Below are 23,612 nucleotides of genomic sequence, written 5' to 3'. Positions count from 1 at the left end.
GGCAACATTATTGGCTGACCTGCACAGTTCACCACACACGGTGCCTCGATGGTGCCGTGAGGGGTCTCCACTGCCTTCACCCTCTTCACGCCGAGGTCGTCGACCCGCACTTTGATACCAGTTACAGGGCAGTTCTCAATCACCTGGTTAAAGAGGCCACAGTTTCTTTTGTTATGGGGGATTTTACACATGCATTTTAGATACCGTATTTTCCGTACTATAAGGCACACTGCATTATAAGGCGCCCCTTCAATAAATAGTCTATTTTAAGACTTTTTTCATATATAAAGGCGCACCGCATTAAAAGGCGCACAGAATAGACACTACTGTAGAGGCCGGGGTTACGTTATGCATCCATTAGATGGAATTTCACTAAAGGCTCAATATCGATCCATATAAAAGGTGCACCGGATTATAAAGCACACCGTCGGCTTTTGAGAAAATTAAAGGCTTTTAGGTGCGCCTTACAGTGCGGAAAACACAGTACAACCTGCATACAATCGAATGTGTACAGGAACTGTAATTTTTATGGTATGTATTCATTTATGGACAGTCCAACGAAAATGTGTGCATCTGAAATCTTGTAACCCCCCCCAAAAAAAAGTTAATTATTTTCCCACTAAATGTTTGTAACGTCAATATTTTTGTAGATAACATTTTTTAATTAACTTAAATGGGTTCTTGGACTTTTATACACCCTCAACATATTAGGTACATTTCGCATACACCTTATACGAGCGGTTACTACCGAAAAAGCATATTTAGTTTTCCAACACCAAAGGGAGATTAAAAGATAATTCATGCTTGCGCAGTTCAATGAATCATATGCACATCTCAGAATCGATTCTCCCCCACAAATGATTCATTTTAGTTTACTGCAAAAACAGGATAAAAAAAATAGAGCAACACTTGTAATAAAGACCTGCAATATAGCAGGACTGTGAAGTAAGAAGCGTGCTGAAGCAGAGCATTACTATATTTGTATATTGTTATGATAATCGTGTCGTGGATCCTGGGACTCAGATTGTCTCATGTGTAAATGATCTATGAGTATATTCACATGCTGTATTTAGAGATTATTTTTATGCACAGGTTTGCGCACATTTTACTTCACTGCTGCAGAAGCCAACAATTACATTTGAAAAGCACTTTTTGTGATTCCTTTGTAGTTCAATGTTGCTTTTATGGTTTTTGACATATGTCAAATTCATTAAACAGAACACTAAGTGGTAAATTCGATTTGTTACCGTGGCTCCCCTAGCAGAGGCCGCTCGGCTCAGTGTAGTGCAGGTGCCTGCGGGGTCCATGGTGCCATCCTTGGGCACATAAAGTGTCCCGTAAAGGTCGTCAACATTCATCAGAGGATAGAGGTCCTTTGTTTCGGCAGGCGAGAGCACATGGGACTCTATGCCGTAAACTTTACCCAGCTGGAAGGCAATGAGAGGTTATGACTTTTGTGATTATGATTTGTACAGTTCCTAGGATGCTTGTGGGGATAAGCAGCTCAGAAAATTGATGGAGAGATGTGTACAGTTAAAAAAGAAAAACTATTGAACATGAAATAAAATATGCCGGAGGGTCTTCACAGTGGGAACTCACATGGCCCAGGGAAGTGAACTTTAGACTCCTGTCAATTATATAATCAAAGCAAACAAACTACTACGACTACTTTTATGTTACACAAGAACAGAGACAAGACAAGAACTTCTTATTAGAATCCTGACCAAATGTGTATTTCTGTACAATGTACTGGTATCTTGTTGTCCTTTTAAAACAACCATATCCAATATTCTAAAGTGAGAAGTGATTTGTAGGCCCTATGCCTGCGCTCAATAGGATCAGGAATATTAATCGTTCTCAAAACGTAAAAATGAAAAAATGAAAAAGAAAAATGTGAATAAATATATGAAATGGTTACCCATTGGACAAATATAGACAAAAAGGTTCAACAAAGAAATATTTATCTGAAATCATTTAGCTACGGTACGATGAATATCAACTACACTGTAATTGGAGTTGGGATTAAAAACATCTATAAGCACAGAAATCCTACGTGAACGCAAAGGGATTTTGTTATTTACCAGAAATGGCAAAAAAAAAAAAAAAAAAATGGTCTAACTGACAATGAAACAACGGTTATTAATTTCATCACACCATATCGTAGGAATACTCAAAACATGCAGCTGTCCAGTGAAAGGAAAAAGTATGTGAACCCTTTGAATTTCTTAATTTCCATCATAAATTGGTCATGATGCTGTAGCACGACCTCTAGAGATTCATTCACACCAGACACCGCAGGAATCTTGCTGAACTGCAACTATTTGTTTTTAAAGAGGAACGATCCAAAATTCACCCTTGATGGTTGTGCACATCTGATCCATAGCTACAGGAACCATTCAGCTGATGTGATTGGCTGCCAAAGGATCATCAACCCTTCATCAAATCCAAGGAGTTGCTTATTTTTACTCCTCTCCTGTGAATTTTTACACACCACCTCAATAAAAATATGAAAACAAGATGGTTTGTTTGGAAAGATCAGAGCACATTTAATGGCCAAATTATACAGAAATTTAAAGGCATTTTAAGGGGTCCGCATACCATACTTTTTCCTCCCACTGTATCTTCCCAGTCATAATGAGCAATATATCAATGTCACTGGGGCAATATGTCTTCTGGTATGATCTTACTTAACATTGTTTTAAAAATGTTATCAAATCAATCCACCTCCTACTCACCGACATGAGGCGCTTGTACTCGTCCAGCCGCTGCTTGTTGGAGGCGATGAAGAGTCCTCCGTTCTGGATCCAGCCGGTGTGGAGGCCCGTCTCCTCCTGGAGCTCTTTGCTGATCACGTTCCGTGTGTGGGCCAGGAGCTCCACCTCAACGTCGCTCGGGCGGAGCTGCCACAGGAGCCCTGGAAGGGACACACGGGCAAATGAAAACTCACTTTGGAGGAAAGGATGCAAACAAATGTGGCACTAAATCACAAAAGTAACAAATGACAGTGGATGTCTTTCTTGGATGTTTCCTCAGCCACAGTTACATTAAAAAGGACCAGGTATTGTTCTCAGTACTTGTACCTCCATCCATCAATTTTCATTATTTTTTTTTCATCTCATTAGATTTGCATGTGAACTGGAGCCTATCATAGCTGGTTTAGGGTAAGAAGCAGGAAACAACACGGACTGGCTGATAAACAACCAATCAAATTCACACCACACCTTCACACTTTACTGTGTTCACAAAAAGTGTTTGCCCCAACCTGAAGTCTATTACCTGCTGTGTGCCAGGTGGTGCCAGCGGTCAGTCGGTCTCTCTCCAGCAGAACCACGTTGGTCAGGCCCATTTTAGCGAGGTGATAGACGGTCTGACAGCCCAGACTGCCTCCCCCGATCACCACCACGTCTGCTGACCTGAACCAGGAAGCACGAGAACAAAACGTGATCATTTTGGTCGTGTATTCATGTTGACCAGAAAAACTAAAGTTAATTGTTTGCGCTAAAGCTGTTTAGTTTATTTCAGTATAATTTAGTTGAGTTTGTTATGCTACAGTCGCTTAAAATTCACAAAGATCTGGCTTGTGGCTTGGATAGCCATGTAAATATTGTGACATCACAGCATCTAGATGCATTGTGCCAAATATTGTACGTACACATACAAACCGGACATGGTAAACACAGGAAACTCCTCAACTGACTCCAATGTTTCGAATTATCGCTGTGGCTAGTCGCCCCCCTGCATTGATCTCACGTTGGAAACGAGTCATCCGTCGGATGCTAACCTCGGTAAAGGTTTAGTCGGCCCAGATGCGGCCGCGGCGTCCTGTTTGAGGGTCTTCTCATAAGGGACGCTCTTCTCCGTGGTGGGCTCCGAGCTGTAAGTCCGACAACTTGCTCGGCAGAGCGGGGCGGTGAGAGGGCGACGCACCGCTGACCCCAAGCGTCGAACCGCACTCCCGAGGAAGGCCATGGCCCCTGTGAAGGCTCTGAGTCCCCCCCCCCCCCAAATAAAAAAACAAACAAAAATAAAAGGTTATGCTTTTTCCACTTCAGGTATGTTTGTTATTGTTTTTTTTTTTTAAATGTAACTCAGTGCAACCATGCTTACCTTTTATCTTAAATGAAATGTTTTATTCCACTGACTAATTTCACAATTATCCCTGCTCACCCTCTTATCAATTCAATAGAATTATCCCTCATCCAAGCAGCATTTCTTCACCAAACCGCAGAATTACACTTGCCAATTAATATAGAGGCGTGGTGCAGACATCACCAAAACACTCTAAACTCTAAGTCAACAACTTATCAACTTATCCAAAGATGTTGCTGGTAAAACTCGCTAATGTGAATCTATGCTAACAGGTTAGGTCAGTGTGGGAGTGGTTATTATGTAAAATGAGAGCGGCAGAACAGCTCACTCACAACCACATTTTCTGAAATAAGCAGATAAAAGATTGACTCGGGTCCGTAATTTCAAACTTGACTGCAGGCACTTTGGAGAGCCAACTACATATTCGTAAAAAAACAACAACAAAAAAAACATCCATCCATGTCCCTCGTTAGGGTCGCACGTAGGGCTCGAAAATCGAAGCAAATGTAAATAAAACCAATGGGGTTTTTTTTTGTTTATTTGTTTGTTTGTTTGACGTTTTTCCTGGCAATAAAGGCGTCGAGCGCCGAGTGGGAAGCCTTAGTCGACGTGCGACGACAAACAAGCCTAGGAAAGGCGAGCAGGAGCAGCGTCACGTGGCACACGGCCGCTCCAGCCGTGACGGAAACTTATAAACACTTACCCGGGAAACGAAAGTGGAGGAAAAGGTCGATTCCGAGGAGGTTCGGAGCTCTTTGGGTGTGTCCAGGGGAGACAAATTGGGAGGCCAGCGAGCGGGGGCCGCTTGACAAGTGACAACTATGGAGAGCAGCTGCACACAACTTGGAGCCACGCCCCTTTCCCAATCGCACCCAACGTGTACATGCAGTGGTTTCAAAGGGACGGCTCGCGGCCCAGAAACAGGTCGTCACTGTCTCCAATCTTTTGCAGTGTAAAACATCGAGACCACATTGACTGCAACTTTTTTTCCCCAGTCACAGTAACAGTTGTTGATCATTCTGTTGATGGGAGGGCCCACTGACGAAAATGTCAGTCAAAAGCTTCAGTACAAAGGAGCCTGGCTTGCTGGAACCGTTTTTGTGTTTTATTCATGCTCTGACAACTTTTCTTGTTTTAATGTATGCATTCACAAGCCAGTGGGATAATTGCACCCTGTTTATAAATAGTTCCCGCTTTTGTTCATAATCCATGATGACACCGTTGATGTGAAGATTTTCAGATGAATTGGAAGCATATGCACATTTAAAATGATTTCGACAGCTTAATGAGTTGTTTCATAACATCTACATATAGTGGCCCAACCAGTTTAGATTATGTGAGTTAGGAGGGAATTACATACTTTTTCACACAGGGCTCAGTAGTGTAGCTTTGAATATTTTTTTTCCCTGTAAAATTGCCACTTTTTTGTTTACTTGGGATATATTTGTCTAATAATTACATTGGTTTGATGCCCTAAACCATGGGTGCCCAGACCCAACCACAGATCTACTTTTCAAGCATATTAAACATTTTTGTTTTTTGATTAGACTAAGGAAATCACATATTTAAAAATTAAGTCGTTATATTAGTGTCAGGCGGCACGGTAGTACAGCAGGTAAAGCGTTCGTCCAAAGTCAGCCTGGATCGGTTCCAGTTCATTTGTGACCCACATGAACAGATGCGCAGTAGAAGATGGATGGAAAGATGATTTACTCATGTTTGTGTGACTCGCATATTTTACTTTCAAATTCTCATTTCAAAATTTGTATCCATAAACAGGGCAGACGGTGACTCAGCTGTAAAGTGTTGGCCTCACAGTTCTGAGGTCCTGGGTTCAATCCCGGCCCCGCCTGTGTGGAGTTTGCATGTTCTCCCCGTGCCTGCCTTCGTTTCCTCCAACATCCCAAAAAAATGCAATATTAATTGGAGACTTTAAATTACCCCTCGGTGTGATTATGAGTGTGACTGTTAGTTTCTTGTGCCCTGCGATTGGCTGGCAACCAGTTCAGGGTGTACCCAGCCTCCTGCTCGTTGACTGCTGGGATAGGCTCCAGGACTCCCCGCGATCCTTGCGAGGATAAACAGCTAAGAAAATGGATGGATGGATGGATGGATGGATATTAGTGTCAGTTCATGCGCTGTTTAAGTGTACCTTGATCAGTACATAAAACAAGGTTTTTGTGACTTAAATATTAAATGTATTGAATTTTTATGTATATTATTATATTCCCTAGATATGATGCAATATTTACATTCCACTCTCCGGTGCCTCATAATTTAAAATGTTTGTTCCATGCCTGATAAAGGATTAATAAATAAGACATAAACATTGTTTGACTTGCGCTGCAGACATTTTTTTTAACCTGTCAAGTAACCTGAGTGAATTTAGGCCGCAGTCACTTCATGATGTAGTACGCTCTTTGAAGTACAAAATTGTACAGCAATGAGCCACTTTTAAGTGTGTAAAAGAAGGCCTGAATGCCGCGAGTCCCCACCTCCAGCCGGGGAGCCAATGGGCGTCCGACAGCTGGAAGCCTCCTGCAGAAGGTGGTTCTCTCCAGTCCGTGCAGCTTTGAGCAGGACGTTCGAGCAGGAATCTCTCAATCTTTTTCCTGTGAAAATTCACCCCAGCAGCCTTTGAACGAGACCCTCGTCAGATCCTAGCCATGGTCTCGGATAACAGTATCTAATCTGGACTGTTGTATATCATCGTGTGTAGGCACAGTCTACAACGTGAAACGAAGCGTTAGAACATAAGAGTTTGGCTGATTATTTACTTTGTTGTAAAAATACCTTGGAAATGTTCCCTTTGAAATTATTTTCTGGCACGATTCTGAAGTCGGACCTTCCTGTGTGAAGTTTTCATGTTGTCCACATGCTTGCGTGGCTACTCTCCAGGGACCTCCCACATGCCCAAAACATTCATCTTTGTCTTTATGTCCATCAGAGTGACTTTAAGCATGAACGTTTGTTTGCTTACACGTCTCCACAGTCTGAGTCTGTTTACAAGAGACCACCTCAATATTTTGGGACTAGAAAGACTGGAGGGTCCTTAGCTGAACCCAACTGAACATTGCGTGCCCCTCAAAGAGTTTGACTGGCAACTCGTGGTTGAAGTGTGGAATGCCATCCCACAACAGTGTGTCACCTTGCTGGTGGCCATCTTGAGGCTGCATGCTTTTTCTGAGGCTCCTGACTTGTTGTTTTTTAAATATAATCACTTATTAATATACTGACAAGGCCCTTTTCTCAAGTCATACTACTATACTTGCAGATTTCTGGGGTGACGTATTGTCTTTCTGCTTATTTTGTTTCCTAAATAGCGCTTACATGTTCTTCCGGTACTGTTGGTTTTCTCCACTCTGGCTTCATCCCACAATCAAAACCATGCAGGTTTGGTACTTGAACACAATAAAATGTAAATCTTAGTTCATGTCTCCAGGTTGTAGTTTATGTTTAGATAAGTATGGGATTGACGACATTGGCACAAACTCAATGGTTGAATCCATCTTCCTTACAAACGGGTCATCATTTGAAAAGGGAAATAACCCCCCCTTCCCCAAAGTTTAAACACTACTGGGAAGTAACATACTAAACAGGTTAAAACAGACCTACAGAAACAAATGTATTCATTTTCCTTAATTAAATTTGTGGAAGAATCTCAATCATTCTGGTCAGCCCAATTTTTTTTTTTGTTCCAGATTAAACTAGGTCAAGCATGTGCAGCTGGTGTATTGCTTGGGGGAGAAATGCACACAAGGCTGCAACCTGCGCGAGATTCAATAAAAATACTGTAGCACAAAAATGCTGCAACCCAGGACGTGTTTTTAGCATGATTCGACACATAGCCTTCTGTTGATGAATTAACAGAATAACTGAATGATGAATTTAAAGCTCTGCGATCGCTAACATGAAATGCAAAACATGCACCAAGAGCGATTCTAATACACTCGATGCGTGCATATGTCCTTGATATCTGCAAGTTTAGAAAAACCACAAAAGCTTCAATGTGATGTTCCTTCAAATACTAAATGATCTGTGAGGACCGCAATACGTTGACTTTGGAACACAGCCAGTAAACATTTATATACCTGTACTCATCTTAGACTGCTCAATGCGGTCGGACTTGTTCAAATTTCAGAATTGTTCATAGAAACTGCAGATACATAGCCACCTTATGCAAAATGTGTGGCAGTAGGCGGAACCTTTTTTTGTGTGATGTGAGTTCAGTGCAACAATCCCAACCCTACAAATTTGAATAATAAAAGTCGACAGTACAGGTTCTCCCTTGAGGCCACTTGGTGTCAGTACAACCTCTGATGTTGCAACTTTGGAACATGACAAATCAGATAGCCACATAACCACTTGGAATAGATTGACTGACTGACAGAAGTCAGCGGCTCCTTTTGTTGCTCCTATCGAAATGAGATTTTCTTGTGTTCTGATAAAACTGCTGCCCCACATCAACATCTACAACGTAAAGCCACAGTAGGAATCAGTATATTTTAATTACAAAGATTTATGAAAGTTGTTGCTTTCTTTAGAGCATGCACTGCAACAAAAATGCATGACGCACAGACGACACTGACAAGTGGAAAAAGTCGAGATACTTGAGAAATAAATTAAAAACATGAACGTATCAAGAGATGAAGAGATCAGTAATGCAACTGGTTTCATTGAAGTGTGTGTACAGTGATTGCATTGGAAATCCATTTTGGAGCATCCGCATTAGTTTCTCGATTGTAACCCTGTCAAGATGAACTTAAAAGGAAAGCCAGTGACGCAACAGGAAGCAAACTAAAGCTTACGTTCCAAGTTTGGTTAGTTAGCTCCAAGAGAAAGCCAAGCCATTAGAAATTGTCTCACTACCGTGTAGTGCCTCCACCACGTGTGTCAAACTTGCAGCCTGTGGTCAAGATCGGACCTTGCACATCATTTGGTGTTTTGTTTTCCCTTCGACGTCTGATCAAAACAAGTTATCCATCATCGGAATAATAATTGTCATTAAATCCGCTTACACAAAAGATGAACAGTTTGTTTTGCATTTTATTCCCTTACTGTACTGAATGTAAATTAAGCCAGGTCCTTAAACCCGATGTATGTACCAAAACATAACCGTTATATCCCCAAGATTATACATTTACGTGGATTTACCAATACAGCCACACCGCTCCCCTGAGAGCCACCGTAACTACGATGTGGCCAACAATGCAACCAAGTTTGACACGCCTGGTGTACACTGTCCTGCAGTGTCAATGGAATTTTTAAAAAATTATCTTTGTAAACAATGTTTTTCGTTTATAATCTTATTCGATTGTGCTGGTGTACCTAATCAAGTGTCTACTAAGTGTATCTCTGCTGCTGATATATGAGGTACATTTGGTCATGAACGAATGAATGAAAAGTCGAAATCCCACATTCAGAATGTTACGAATGTCTTAGAAACCGTGTTTATGTGCAAGTCGTAAGAACACCAGTCCCTGATAAACACAAATAAAATCCAGACACCCTTACCACCGTGAAAGTCCGCCTTTAAAAGGCAGAGGGTGGATCGTGAGAAGACTTTGTCCCGACAGCATTCACCTCTCAATCGTCTCCCGCCGCTCTAGAGTTCATCCCTGTAGGAGGCCGACAGCATCTCGGGCGGCGGCATCCCCCCCTTCAGAGTCTTGTGGGAGCCCCTCCAGTCGGTGCGGACCGCGTCGTCGTCCCACAGCGTGGACGTCTCGGTGTCGCTCACCCACTCGGGGTCGCCGGCGTAGTGGCAGGGCTGCACCAGCAGCGGCCACGTGCTGAACACTTGTAAGTTTCTGTTGGGGAAGTGGGACTTGTAGTCCTCGCTGGAAATACAGACATGCAGGACGGAAAAATGAACTTTAACATATTGTTAATTGAACTTCACTTTGTCACAAAATAAGGAGCCACTTGGAAAACAAAAGTTTAAGAACAAAGTCAAACTATTACAAAACACTCTTGGATATTATTCAGACTTTATATTGATCAAATTTGCGGCTCCACGCTAGTAAAGTCGGGGCTTTTCGCAATACTAAAACTTTGCTCTTGGTGTATTAAAAGTTTGATTAAAATGTAAACTTCATCTTGTGATATGACATTTTCCTGGTGATATTTCATTTTTTTCTTGGAATAGTATCATTACTTATTTTTTGAAACACTGATTTTGTAAGTAGGATAACTTTTTGTCGCCATAAGAATTTAACTCGTTGATTCCCAACCAGCGTACTGATACTGCAGGAAATCATCTGAATTCAATTCATCGGTCAGAAAATAATTTATTAATTAAAAATAAGCCTTTTTTCATCCATATATGCCATGTCATGTATAATGAAAGGCAAAACAATTAAATCTTCTTCTATTAGATGGCAGAAGGTAAAAAATGTATTATTGGAATATGAATTGAATAAATAAGATATAGAACACAATAAGTCACGGCTGCCTTCAAGAATATCAGCTTTGTGCTCAATGAAACTAGACTTCACACTGAGTAAGTAGATTGAGACAAATGTCATATTTTAGTATTCATACTTTGTAAGACATTTTTGTTCAATGTTGATTTTTCAAGATTTTTAGTAGAATGATTATCTTGAGGCGGCATGTCCATCCATCCATTTTCTGATGTGTTTATTCTCACGAGGGTCGCACAGTGCTGGAGCCAATCCCAGCTGTCAACGGACAGTAGGCAGGATACACCGTGAACTGGTCGCCAGCCAATCGCAGGGCACATGGAGACAACAACCGTTGCACTCATAATCACAACTAGGAGCAATTTAGAGGGTCCAATTAATTAATTGAGATGTGGGAGGAAACCGGAGTGCCCGGGAGATAACCCACGCAGGTACGGAGAGAACATGCAAACAGTCCTCAGAAATGTGAGGCCAACGCTTTACAGCTGCGTCACCGTGCTGCCATAACATTTAAAAAAAAAATGTCAAAACATTTATAGCATGAGTCATACCATTACAACTTTAGTCTCATAAAATTGTTTTTCTTCCTGATAATATTTCAATTATTTTTATACGATGACTACTTTTTCCCCTCAGTTTACAATGATTTTTTTGTGTTTCTTTTCAGTGTGGCCTGAACACTCCCACCCTGTACTTTTGTACAACCATGACCATGAAGGCCAAATGTAGAACTCGGGAGTGCTGTGTAGTCATTGTTCATTTCTTTGTGGATGAGTGTCGCGTGCTGAATCGGAATCCCAGAGGTGCTGGCTATAATCCAGTTTTCCACACATGTTCGTGCACACAGACACAGCCAAGCCTTCTGGTGAACAGGCCCCTCAAGTATCTCATCCCGCACATTCAGTGTGTATCTCATTCACTCTGCTGCGGTATGGCTAGCATTGCGACAGAGAGACTGTTCTGGAATCAGCACAGAGTTGGGATTGCATGCAAATGCAGAACAAAAACAAGTCAGCCACAAAGAACACAATGACAACATCTGCAAACATTTTGATATGGCACATTTAAAAAAAAAAAAGTGTGGGAAAGGAAGACAGGGCAGCTCTCTGTGGAGAAGGTAAATGTGCATCAGCTTAATTCCATATCCATCCATCCATTTTCTTCACCGCTTATCCTCACAACGGGCACGGGGAGTGCTGGAGCCTATCCCAGCTGTCAACGGGCAGGAGGCGGGGTACACCCTGAACTGGACTACATGATGACAATCAGCCGCACTCACAATCACACCGAGGGGCAATTTAGAGTGTCCAATTAGTCTTGCATGTTTTTGGAATGTGTGAGGAAACCGGAGTGCCCGGAGGAAACCCGCGCAGGCATGGGGAGACCATCCAAACTCCACGCAGGCAGGTCTGGGATTGAACCCGGGACCTCAGAACTGTGAGGCAAACGCTTTACCAGCTGATTCACCATGCCGCCCCTGAATTCCATATTTCAATTTAAATCAGAGTCGGTGTGAAATCCCTCCGTTCTAAATACATTTGCACAAACAAATGGCCTTAAAAGAAAAAAATATTTCAACGATTGAAAGATCAGTTTGCCTGTGGATTCCTTGTCTAAGCACACAGAAATAAGGTTTGGAAGAGGAACCATTGGGATCCAAACAATACTCAGACTCCAGACAAAACAAAAACTAAACTAAACAGCGAGTTGTGTGTATGGATACGTACTTGGGATGTTTGTCGTACATGATGGGGAGGAATTCGTCGACGGGCAGCATCTTGGAAAGAGGCTCGGCATTGAGCAGCTTTTGGGCCCCCTGCTGGGAAATGGCGTACGAGAGGGTCCAGTAGGAGTAGTCGGCCACCACCAGGTTGTGAACGTCCTCCACCGCTTCTTCCTTCCCAGGGTTCACCTGTTTCCTGCCGAAGTATCTGCGGAGACACAGAGCAACGGTCCGTGGGAATGTTCTTCATCCATTACGCTGCTAATAAACTAACGAAACTACACAGCACACAACCACATTCCTTAGAAGACGTAATAAAAAACATCTCACATGAGGTCCCAGTCCAGCTCCACCTGCTCTACCTCCTCCATCAGCCGTAAGACTCGTCGTTTGAAGTTTGCCTGGAATCGGACGTCGTCCTCGAGCACCACCGCCTTATCCAGCTGCATGTCCACCATCTGGAATGAACAACATCAGTCCACCCGAACCCGGTAACATGAGTCAATAATTGCTAAGCTACACATTTTTGTGCAATGTTTACAAAGGTGCGTGCTTGCTGATGTTACCTCCTTCCAGATGTAGAAGTGGCTAAGAAAGCAGCCCACCTCTCCTTTAGTGAGCGTGCGACCAGAGAACGGATCGTAGTAGCCAGGTAGTAGGTCTACGCCCAGAATCTTGATGTCGCTGCTGTTCAGTGCACTGCATGCAAACGCACACACGTATAGGCGATATATGGGTCATTTTTACATCACGTCACCAAAAATGGTCAAGATACTGGGAAAAAAAATAATCTCATTTTTTATGCCAATTTTGGTTTTAATGTGGTGAATGTCTCGCATAGTGAAAAAGCCACCTTTGTAGTCCTATTTTCCAAAAATATTCACGATTTAAAATTTTAGGAGTTTATTATAATAGCAATCCTTATTTACGAGCAAATTATGGCGGCCCATTGTTCTTTATAACGATAAAGACAAACTCACGGAAAAAGACAATCAGCTTCATAAAACGCTGAGTTGGACAATTTATGAGTTGCCCTTCAGGGTACAAGTGGCTAAATGATCCGAACCACTCAAACCAATTACCCTCTTGTTTTTATACAAGTGTGATAATGGAAAAGACATGTCGTTGTTTTGACTCAAATTGATAGTCATTCATATATCAGAAATAACCATTTATTTAAATCACGTAACATAGACAAATTCATTTTCAAAAGGAAATTCAGTGGGCCACGTTTTTACCATTATTGATCAAATTCTACAAAAATGCCATTTATATGTTAGTTCGTTTATCCATTCATCCATTGGAGCCTATTCCATATTCCAGTCCAGCTGTCGACGGGCAGGAGCTGGGGTACACACTGAACTGGTTGCCAGCCAATCGCAGGGCACATAGAGACAAACAACCGCAACCGATGTGGGAGGAAACCGTAGTGCCCGGAGGAAACCCCCGGGGGCACGGGGAAAACATGCAAACTCCACACAGGCGGGTCTGGGATTGAACCCGGGACCTCAGAACTGTGAGGCCAACGCTTTACCAGCTGATCCACCGTGCCGGCGTAGTCCATTTATTCATCTATTTATTTGTTCAACGTTGTTTGTTATTTCGTACAAAAATGATATACCAGATTGCAGAGTGCAGATAGATTCACATTTCTATAAGGGTACCCACTTTCCATCCACAGCGTCGACCACCTTGACATCGATCTCCAGCTCATTCAGTGAGAACAACATCCTGTCTCGCCGGTCGGGCCGCCGGCGAAGATTAATCAGGTAAATCTGAGGATGACAAAACAAGTTGGATGCATGCTCATCAAAAAGAGCTTGGCTGTTTTAATTAAAGCGCAAATTAATTAAGGATGATTTAACCATTTGTTTTATTTTTTAAGGGGTACAGAAAATGGATAGCTGTTTAGAAATATTATCATATTTTGTATATAATTACATTTAGTTATTCTTTAACTTCACCTGTCCATTTTTCGTAACGCTTATTATCCTCACGATGGTTGCAGGCATGCTGGATCCTATCCCAGCTGATTCAAGAGGCGGGGTACACCCAAAACTGGTCAAAATCCAATCGCAGGGCACATTCAAAGAAACAACCAACCGCACTCAAAATCACACCTACTAGCAATTTAGAGTCTCCAAACATCCTACCACACGTTTTAGGGATTTTCGGAGTAAACCGGAGTACCCAGAGAAAACCCATACAAGCATGAGGAGAACATGAACACTCCATACAGGCAAGGCCAGATTGGAGCCCCGGTCCTCAGAACTGTGAGGTAGATGTGCTAACCAGTCATCCACCGTTCCACCATTCTTTCTCTTATTTATTTTTGGAAAACAATATAAAGATGGGCCAGCACGGTGTATGTATGGTTAACACGTCTGGCTCACATTTCTGAGTACCCGGGTTCAAGTGATAAATACATATAAATAAGAGAGAAACATTAATTTACTCGTAGATAAAAGCAGACCAGTCCCTGATAAGAGACACAAGTTAAGAAGAAGAAGAGTGCAGAAAAAATGTTTTTTGTGCCCCACCAGGCAGGAGATGCAATGCTCATTCCTTTTTTTTAACAGTTCTGGAGCAGTTCTTGCACCGAGACAAGGGAGGTGCCGATAATTTTCTGTGCTCCCCTCACGAATCTCTGCGGCCATTCCTGCAGTTTGAGTTGCAGATGTCAATGCAGTATGTGAACACAGACTCCACTGTGCTCCTGTAGAAGGTCTGGAGGATGTTGGAAGGGAGTGAAGCCTGTTTGAGTTTCCTCAGTTAGTGCAGGCTCACATGCCTTTTATGGACTTTTTATTCACCATATGCTATGATGTTAATATTTTACTTCGTGAATATATCGCATTGTACATTTTGTAAATATATTTGCTTCTATTTTGCTTTGTTTTACTCTGTTGTCTGCATCCAGATTGGCATTGAAAATAGATTACCTGGATATGTTTAAATAAATACATTTTTAAACAAACACGACTTAATTGGCAGCTATTAGTTAGCTTTTAAAAACAGCAATGTGAAGTATTTGATATCTATTTCTAGTATTTGTGAACGGTTGGACCTCAGTGCCTTAGCGGGACGAGGTTTGCCAAGTGTGGACTGTGAGCCGCACAGGCGGCAACAGATATCGGCGCCGCCATGGACACAGCGCCTGACCTTCCGGCACCGGACTTTGTCGCCAAGTCCGCAGCAGGTCGTTGCCGGACAAAAGAGGCAACGTAAGCTTAGCGAGGACAGATTTTTCTCCAGCCTGCTCCTTGTACGCCAAGTGCGGCTCAGCGGAAAAATGCCAAGATCGATGTTTGGAAGCCTCGTGTCCCGCAAACTCCAGCCAAGGAAGACTTACTGTCTACTACGAGTTAATACCTAATATCCATAAAAATGTGCATAGCAATAAAATAAGTAAAATATGTTTCTTATGCTTCTTGAAAATGAATCAAATAATTCACTGCACCATAAAATCACTCATAGAATAGATGGCTCTACCTCATCAAAGCCCATGAGGTCTCTCTGCTTGGGGAATGTGTGGACGTATCGGGAGGGCTTCATGGGAGGCCCGTCGACTGTTGGGAGAGTCACAACATAAAAGGCCCATTGGTGTGATTTTCTTATGTTACTGTACTCTACAGTGTGTAAAACAGGTAGAAGGGAAAACAAAGATTTGGATTTTGTGCTCACTCATGGACTCCAAGTGGAGATGGACGAAATTGAGGCGATCGTCCTCCAGAGTGTGCTGAGGCTTGGGCGGGATGTTCAAGTAGCCGTAGCGCTCTTTGTTGCACAGATACATCTGGATCGCTGCAATCAATCCACAAGGAATTACAACAGAGACACTAGAAGTGAGGATTTACATGCAAATTGACAGATTACAGCACATCATTAACGTCCTTATCCATGGTATGAATTTTGGAAAAAGCCTTTGCACAACTGCTTCACTTTGGAAAAAACTGAACCCTAGACGCGTGTAACAGCACTCGGCAATAATTTGTGAGACTTCACGTCAGGAAGCATAAAAAAAAAGATAGGTAACTCTTTTTAAAACCAAAGCAAGAATCATAGTTTGTTCAACGATTGTTGAAGTCAATGGAAAAAAGAAGTTTGGTAACAAAAAAGTGCTTGGAGTAGCTTAACATCATTATTCATCACAAATGTTGGAACGTATTTCGGCAAAACTATAGAAGTTGAGATGCATTAATTGTTTTCGCGGGCCGCATAAAATGATGTGGCAAGCTAGATTTGGCCCCCAGGCCTTAAGTTTGAAGGATGTGCTATAAAATGTTGCATGATGACAGTATATCCATCGATTGTGACTCCAAAAGGCATCATCTGAAGATAAGTAGTTTTAATGTATTTTAGTTTGTTATACAGTGATTAACTTTTCTTTAAGGTTGCATGATTGAAAATGTTAATTAAAATATTGTCTAGTGCAGTGGGCACAGCCCCCAGTTTGAAATCCACTAGCCCAGCGTACAGTGAGATGTTTTATGACTATACGTGAACGCTTCAGCTAGGAGCATATTGATTTACTTTATTTTATTTCCCATGGGAAACATTTTTTAAATACACTATTTGTCCAGCTTTCAATTTTCTACAGAGTTGATCCTGTTAAGAGTCACGGGAACTGGATCCTATCACAGGTGGTTTTGACTGAACTTTGGAGGTACCACTATTTTCTATTTTAACTGAGTTCTGAAACGCTAATACGAATGATTTATCGGAAATTTGGCAATCATGCGAACCCGCCGCTCTGCAGGAGAAGGCGAAGACGATGATGTCATCGTACGGCCAGGAATACTCCTTGTGAGGAGGGTAGAAAGCCAGTTTCTTCATGTCCTCCTTCCTGAGGTCTAGCAACATGGTGGAGTGCACCATCGGTACGGGGAAGCAGCCCAAGCGATGGCGGTTGCGGGTAGGGAAGTACTCTGCTGTCCTTCGATAATAGCCCTAAGAAAAACACAATGACAAGAAAGGAGACTTGAAAAAAAAGAAATCTCTGGACTGAAGATCCATTTGAAGTTGCTCCTCACCTGTGGCGTTATTCCACACCAGTAGTTGGAATACGCACCCTGAGAGTCCAGCATGGGAGCTATGACTGACTTGTTCTCAGCTATCAGCAGGTTGAGTGCATCGGGGTTGGTGAGGATGTTGTCGGTGTCTGCAAACTGAAACAGGAACACCCCCCCCATAAAAAGGCATTGGATTGAAACTTGCTTTGGAAGAAAAAAAAAATGAATAACTCAGTGCAACAGTGTCAATGTTGACAAAAGTGGAAAAAAATGTGTGTGTTTGAACACAATTGTGGCAAGCGGCAGCTCTGCTTTGACAAGAACGAGTTTGTTGCTTTAAATGAATGGATTTTCATCCAAAGCCACAAAAAAATTTGCCATGAGGAACTCACACAAAACTTATTGATTGAAAAATGCCAATTATTGGCTGATCCGATCAGGTGAATTTAGCGCTCACACTAGGGTCCGAAACAGGTCGGGGCTGACAATCTTGAATGTTAAATGTGCTCAACATTTAGGATCACAGATCTTCTTGTGTGTGTGTGTGTGTGTGTGTGTTGGGTGCCGACGATTTATGAGTGTGTGTGTTTCTTTGGGCTTGTCCCTTTTGGGGTCGCCACAGCGTATCATCTCAGATGAACGCATATATATGTTTGGCACAATTTTTACGCCGGATGCCCTTCATGACTGTAAATTGTGATGTGAAATGGAATGAAGCCAATCAAAGAAGCAACAAAACCGAGGAAGAAAGAACTGAGATCGGCTTCCGCATGTTTTTGTCAGAATTTAGCAGTCAAGTGTGCTCCCATTTTTGCATGTGGAAAAAAAGACCATATTTGTGTTTTTGCTGTGGGGAGGGGGCAGGCTATGTTCTAGTTCACTGATAATTCTCAATGTAAGATGTTAGAATTTGACAAATGGGTCGCCACAATTTGTATTCCGTGACGGGGTAAATGCATCAATTGCGACTCAAAAATATGCTTCACACAAAGAAGTATTTGTGTTGATTTGTCTGTTTGCTCACCAGCAGGCTACTTACTTCCTTTGTGAATAACGACAGAAGATGTTGGGAAAACTTCTATTGTGACTACAAATGATTTATCTGAAACAATTTGTGTTGGTTTGTCTGTTAGCTCGATAGGTAATTCCAGGTTATGAAGAAAGATAAACGATGGTCGGATAAGACGAACTGAGAATATTATTTTCAGTATGGGATGGGATTATAGGAAGGTTTCCGTCGTAACTCAGAAATGTGTCACATCATATTTGTGTTGGTTTGTCTATTTGTTGAGGAGCGGGGTATTTCCTGGTACTTCAAGAATAGACAAGGGACAGGTGGGGACATGCTTCCATAGAGACTCCCAAAAAGTGGCCAACAATATTTATTTTGGTTTGTCTGTTTGGTAGCTAACAATCCACTTCATTGTTCATGCTTAATAATGCAATATCTTGGAGTTACGCACATAGGATGCTACCATTAATGTTCTGAGATGGGTGTCAAAGCTTCCACAGTGGTATTTATTTTTTTTTTTTTTATTATTATATTATATATATATATATATATATATATATATATATACACATTATTCATCATGCATTATACATACTATATTATATATATTATTATATTTATTTTTTTATTATTATTTTATTTTATTTTGATTTTTTTTATGTTTTGTTTACCATAATCTCCACTTCTAGCAAAAGATCTTGCTTATTCCTGCTAAATCACAAACACCATTTCGTCCTTGTGCTTCCGTGCTTGGCGCAAGGTGTGTTCAATCCCGAAAGGCGTAGTTGTGTCCCGTACCAGGATGTAGTCAGCCCAGCGCTTCCTGGCGAAGTTGAGCGCAGCCTGTTTCAGCTTCATCACATACTCGTATCTGGTGTTAGGCCAGTGTTTTGGGCCGAGCTCCCCCGCGTAGGACCTGCAATAAGGCATTGCACACAATCACATTTATGGCAACAAAAAAAAAGAAAAAAAAGCAATCATAATCAATCTCTGTGACTGAAGACTGAATTAGTTGGTGGTGATTTTTCACTTGGACTATAAATGAAGGCTTACACGGGTTGCTCTTTGGGTCTCCACTCCACATAATGGTAGAACTTCTGCATGACAGTGAGCCACTCTTTCAGCATGGCTGTGGTGTTATCTGCATTGTGATCCGTGGCTGCCCTGAGAAGCACACAAAAGGTGGGTTAACAAAAAAAAATTAAAGATGGACAACAGTGCGAGAAAATGCCAGTACTTTCTCTGCACTCATACAAGGTAATAGCCTTTACAAACCAGTCATTCAGATGGTTTTACAGTCAAAACAGCCCACTGAGGAAAACCATAACTACAACTATTTCTTTATATTTCATATTCATCCACAAAATCACAGTTGCTTCAAGGCTTCCTTCTCTGTGTATTTAAACATATAAGGACAGAAAATGTACACGTCATTTTCTCCATTTTTTTCCCCTCTTAATTTCAGGCAACACTGCATCACATCCACCAAGAGCACTTTGCCAAGCCCTTGACATTGTGTCACAACTTAACACAATAAAACCCAACAAATTACGAGGCGACCGTACACAATTGCACAGAGAGAAATCGGACATCGCTGTCGCCGCAATGCTGAAAAGCAAAATCTACTTAACTGAGGCCTCTAACAAAGGTTCAAACATCAGAGCATTTCAAACGCCTTCTCTGTGGTCGGCTCGATTCAACATTGCACACCAAAACCAAAACCAGCAGAAATTCTAACAGCTTCTTTAAGCTTGCCAACAACCGACACAGAAGTTGACTGTGACATTTCTGCTTAGGGCTTTTCCTGATCAGTATTTCTTCACTAGTACTGCACATTTCTTAGCGTTTTTGAGTATACCCTAAATGTGTAGTACTCTTGCTGCTATACATAGAAACTCCATCTAGCAGAGATTCGCAACAGGGCTGTAGAATCTAGAAAAAAAAAACATACAGACACATGGGTGAGCACGCAAACACCAAGTGAAACCTCCCGACTGTGAGGCGGATATGCTAACCACTAGTTCACAGTGCTGCCAGTTTATTGATATCCAACCATTTTCTTAGCTGCCTATCCTCACGAGGGTCACAGGAGTGCTGGAGCCTATCCCAGCTATCAACGGGCAGGAGGCGGGGTACACCCTGAATTGGTTGCCAGACAATCGCAGGGCACATTGAGACAAACAGCCGCAGTCACAATCACACCTCGGGGCAATTTAGAGTCTCCAATTAATGTTGCATGAGGAAACCGCAGTGCCCGGAGGAAACGAACGCAGGCACGGGGAGAATATGCAAACTCCACACAGGCGGGGCCATGATCGAACCCAGGACCTCAGAACTGTGAGGCCAACACTTTACAGCTGAGCCACCGTCCGCCCTGTTTATGGATACAAATTTTGAAATGAGAATTTGAAACTAAAAGATGTGGGTCATCTTTCCATCCATCTTCTACTGCGCATCGGTTCATGTGGGTCACAAGTGAACTGGAGCCGATCCAGGCTGACTTTGGACCAAAGGTGGACAAAACGCTGGACTTGTTTCCAGGGAAAATATGGAGACTATGGAGAATAATTCACCTTTCGCACCTATGGACAATTTGGTCTTCTTACAGGTTCTGGGAATGTGAGAGCAAGTATCCAGTACTCCACAGAGATGTTTCAGTCGACAAGCCAACCCAGAACCTCAGAGCTGTGAGGCAGACTTACTAAACCGCTGAGCTGCCCGCACAGTATGCATGGAATATTAAGTCATTCTGATCATTAATCAAAAATGTTCTTGCTAAGAAATGAAACAGCATTTTATTCTGAAGACTTGAAAAAAAAAACATGACGTATTGTGGACAAAGAAACTAGATTTTGATAATCCCAAGTGTAGAAGTGAAGTGAACATGGAGCTTGTACTAAAAGCTCCTGGGAGAAGATGGAGCAGACTGAGTACTTCTACAGCTGCATAAGTTTCAAAGCAAGTAAAGGAGGTCACCCACCACACCGAGATGCGATCTTTGGGGTAGTCGAGCCTCTCCAGCGCCCCGAGGTAGTAGGGCAGCGAGTGAGCGGCGTTCCTGGCTATGATGGCGACCACCACGGTCGGGGGCTGCATTCGCGACTCCTCGGGAGATCGCTCCTCCGAAAAGTAGCACCGGGCCGGCCACACCGAGACACCCAATAAGATGCACACGACGGAGCGCAGCAACATGGCGGAAAGGGACGAGCTCCGAATGGACCGCTTCTTCTCCTTCTGGAAAGAAACGAGGAAGGAGTTACAGCGAGCTGACGGACGCGTCAGCAGTCCAAGAGTTACCACCCAAAAGGAAGAAAAAAAAAAAAAGAAGGCATTCCCAAGTTTCCAAGCCCCTTTTCCCGTTTCCAGCGTACAAGCTGGGGCACTTCCCCTTCTTCTCAGTTTACAACTTCCATCGATGTAACAACTATAATTAAGTCATGGTCGAATATGTCATTTTGATAGGTGTTCGTTCTCCTAAATGGCGCGTAGTGCGCAACCGTGGAAAGCCCACAGTGACGGAGAATAAGTTTAGTTTCAAGCTAAAGAGTCAAATAGTGCAAACAAAATCGAATTGTGGAGGGGGGGGGGGGAGTGCCGTTCATTAATGTGACGTCTCATGAAATCACGCGTGCAGTAGCACAGATTGGCCGCTCGGTGGCGCCGTTTGACAGATTGAAAAGCACATACAGTCCAACTGCAGTTGGCCTGAGTGACAACACATGACAAGTGGACTAGGTCCCATCATACCACACGTCAAGGTAACAATACTTCGTCAGGCTCAGTTACCCACGGCATTTACAAATAAAATGTTTTTAAATGCCTTTATTTTTATTTATAGTACTTGTATTTTCATCTACAGCAATAAAAAAATACATGCCATATTATTCAAAAAGGAGTACAGTAACAGTTTCTCTCTACAGTTGTGCATATACGTTGATTGTGTCTTGGTAGAATTGTCCACATATTTCTTTCATTACTCCCCACAAATAAATCGTAAATTCGGAAAGTGGGGTAAGGGGGGCGTTCAATCACTCAAGTATTGACTACTATTATATTTCTGCTGTATTTTGGTTATCACCACAAACTATGTAATACCTGTAAAGTAACAAAACAACTTGATCATGTCAGATAATCCCTTCACTAGTGCTGTTCTTTGAAAGAATGAAGAAAAATGCAAATATTACTTAACCAACAAGTTTATGGAATGTGATGTAAGCTGCACGTTGTGGCTGGCGAGTATTTACCTGTCAGTTTACCCTGGAGGAAAAGTATAGTTAAAAAAAAAAAAAGTTCATCGAAATAGAAAGACAAACCTGTATGTGGCCTCAAGTTGCCAACAGAAAGTGTTCATGTGCAAAGTAAGGAACAGCACATGGACAACAATGAGGTTTGCAGGTCAGTCGGGGTTGCCATGGCAACAACAGATGCTACCCATCTGACGAGGAGGAATAGGAGAGTCAACCTGGAGTTGCAAGTTAGAGGTAATATTATTCCAGATCATTGCTTTAGGAAAGATACGTATTTCTCTGGGCCTCCACTATTTAAGACTTTAAGAAGGGATAAGATTGGTGTACGAAGCGGTCTTTAATAAATGTATTTTTTGTTTGTATAGCAAACATCCATCCATTTTCTTTGCCGCTTATCCTCACGAGCGTCACGGGGAGTGCTAGAGCCTAGGAACGGGCAGGAGGCAGGGTACACCCTGAACTGGTTGCCAGGTAATCGCAGGGCACATAGAGACAAACAGCCACACTCACAATCACACCTACGGGCAATTGAGAGTGACAAATTAATGTTGTATGTTTTTGGGATGTGGGAGGAAACCTGAGTGCCTGGAGAAAACCTACACAGGCACGGGGAGAACATGCAAACTCCACACAGGCGGGGTCAACCCCGGACCTCAGAACTGTGAGGGCAACGCTTTACCAGCTGAGCCACAGTGCCTGCATAGCTAATGTCCAAAATTATTTTGTCAGTTGTTCAAAGTATACTTTAGCTTGTAAATTCACTGCTGATTTAGTTTTATTAATGAATCAAGTTGTTTGTCATAAAAATTCAAATCTGAAAGTTGAAGAATGCTGCTGTTCACTATATTTGCCTCGGACCGTTATGAATTGAGTGCATTTTCTCATTAATGTCTTTTATATTTTGGCATGAAATTTTAAAGCATCAATAACTTTATATAAATAAGACTTCAAGCTTGGCTGTTTCAGCATGGGTACCCGTACAACCCCAAGGTGGCATACCAAAAAAATTCCTAATCTATAATTTTTTTAAAGCGTTTATACCATTATTAATCGAATTATATGAAAATTACCCATATAATGAGTTTTGATCTAGGCAGCTATGGCTGA

At 42.2% G+C, this 23,612-nt stretch overlaps 2 protein-coding genes across 3 annotated transcripts in view; both read right to left on the bottom strand.

The window, feature by feature from the left end:
* sardh (sarcosine dehydrogenase) overlaps window positions 1-4,955 on the bottom strand; it is a 46,492-nt gene extending 41,537 nt beyond the window's left edge. For both annotated transcript variants that reach the window (XR_009792241.1, XM_061800799.1), the window contains exons 1-6: window positions 4,793-4,955; window positions 3,782-3,985; window positions 3,277-3,413; window positions 2,736-2,914; window positions 1,248-1,427; window positions 20-143 (exon numbers count right to left, since the gene is read on the bottom strand). Coding sequence is in view for 1 of the 2 variants with exons in the window: in XM_061800799.1 (XP_061656783.1) it covers window positions 20-143; window positions 1,248-1,427; window positions 2,736-2,914; window positions 3,277-3,413; window positions 3,782-3,969 (808 nt within the window). In the remaining variant the exon portion in view is untranslated. The remainder of the gene's footprint in view (window positions 1-19; window positions 144-1,247; window positions 1,428-2,735; window positions 2,915-3,276; window positions 3,414-3,781; window positions 3,986-4,792) is intronic.
* Window positions 4,956-7,543: 2,588 nt separating this feature from the next.
* Window positions 7,544-21,849, bottom strand: cercam (cerebral endothelial cell adhesion molecule). The gene is made up of 12 exons (XM_061801993.1): window positions 21,239-21,849; window positions 19,312-19,422; window positions 19,057-19,174; window positions 17,268-17,402; window positions 16,980-17,184; window positions 15,919-16,038; window positions 15,727-15,803; window positions 13,903-14,009; window positions 12,801-12,933; window positions 12,565-12,692; window positions 12,239-12,442; window positions 7,544-9,929 (listed from the first exon to the last, which is right to left on the bottom strand). Exons 1-12 carry the CDS (start codon window positions 21,448-21,450, stop codon window positions 9,695-9,697), a joined length of 1,785 nt encoding a protein of 594 aa, XP_061657977.1. The 5' UTR covers window positions 21,451-21,849; the 3' UTR covers window positions 7,544-9,694.
* Between the last annotated feature and the right edge of the window lie 1,763 nt (window positions 21,850-23,612).

The sequence above is a fragment of the Syngnathoides biaculeatus genome, chromosome 17 (genome assembly GCF_019802595.1).
Source record: "Syngnathoides biaculeatus isolate LvHL_M chromosome 17, ASM1980259v1, whole genome shotgun sequence".
Taxonomy (NCBI): Eukaryota; Metazoa; Chordata; class Actinopteri; order Syngnathiformes; family Syngnathidae; genus Syngnathoides; species Syngnathoides biaculeatus.
The sequence above is the reverse complement of the archived record's forward strand: the minus strand, read 5'-3'. Positions and strand labels throughout refer to the sequence as shown.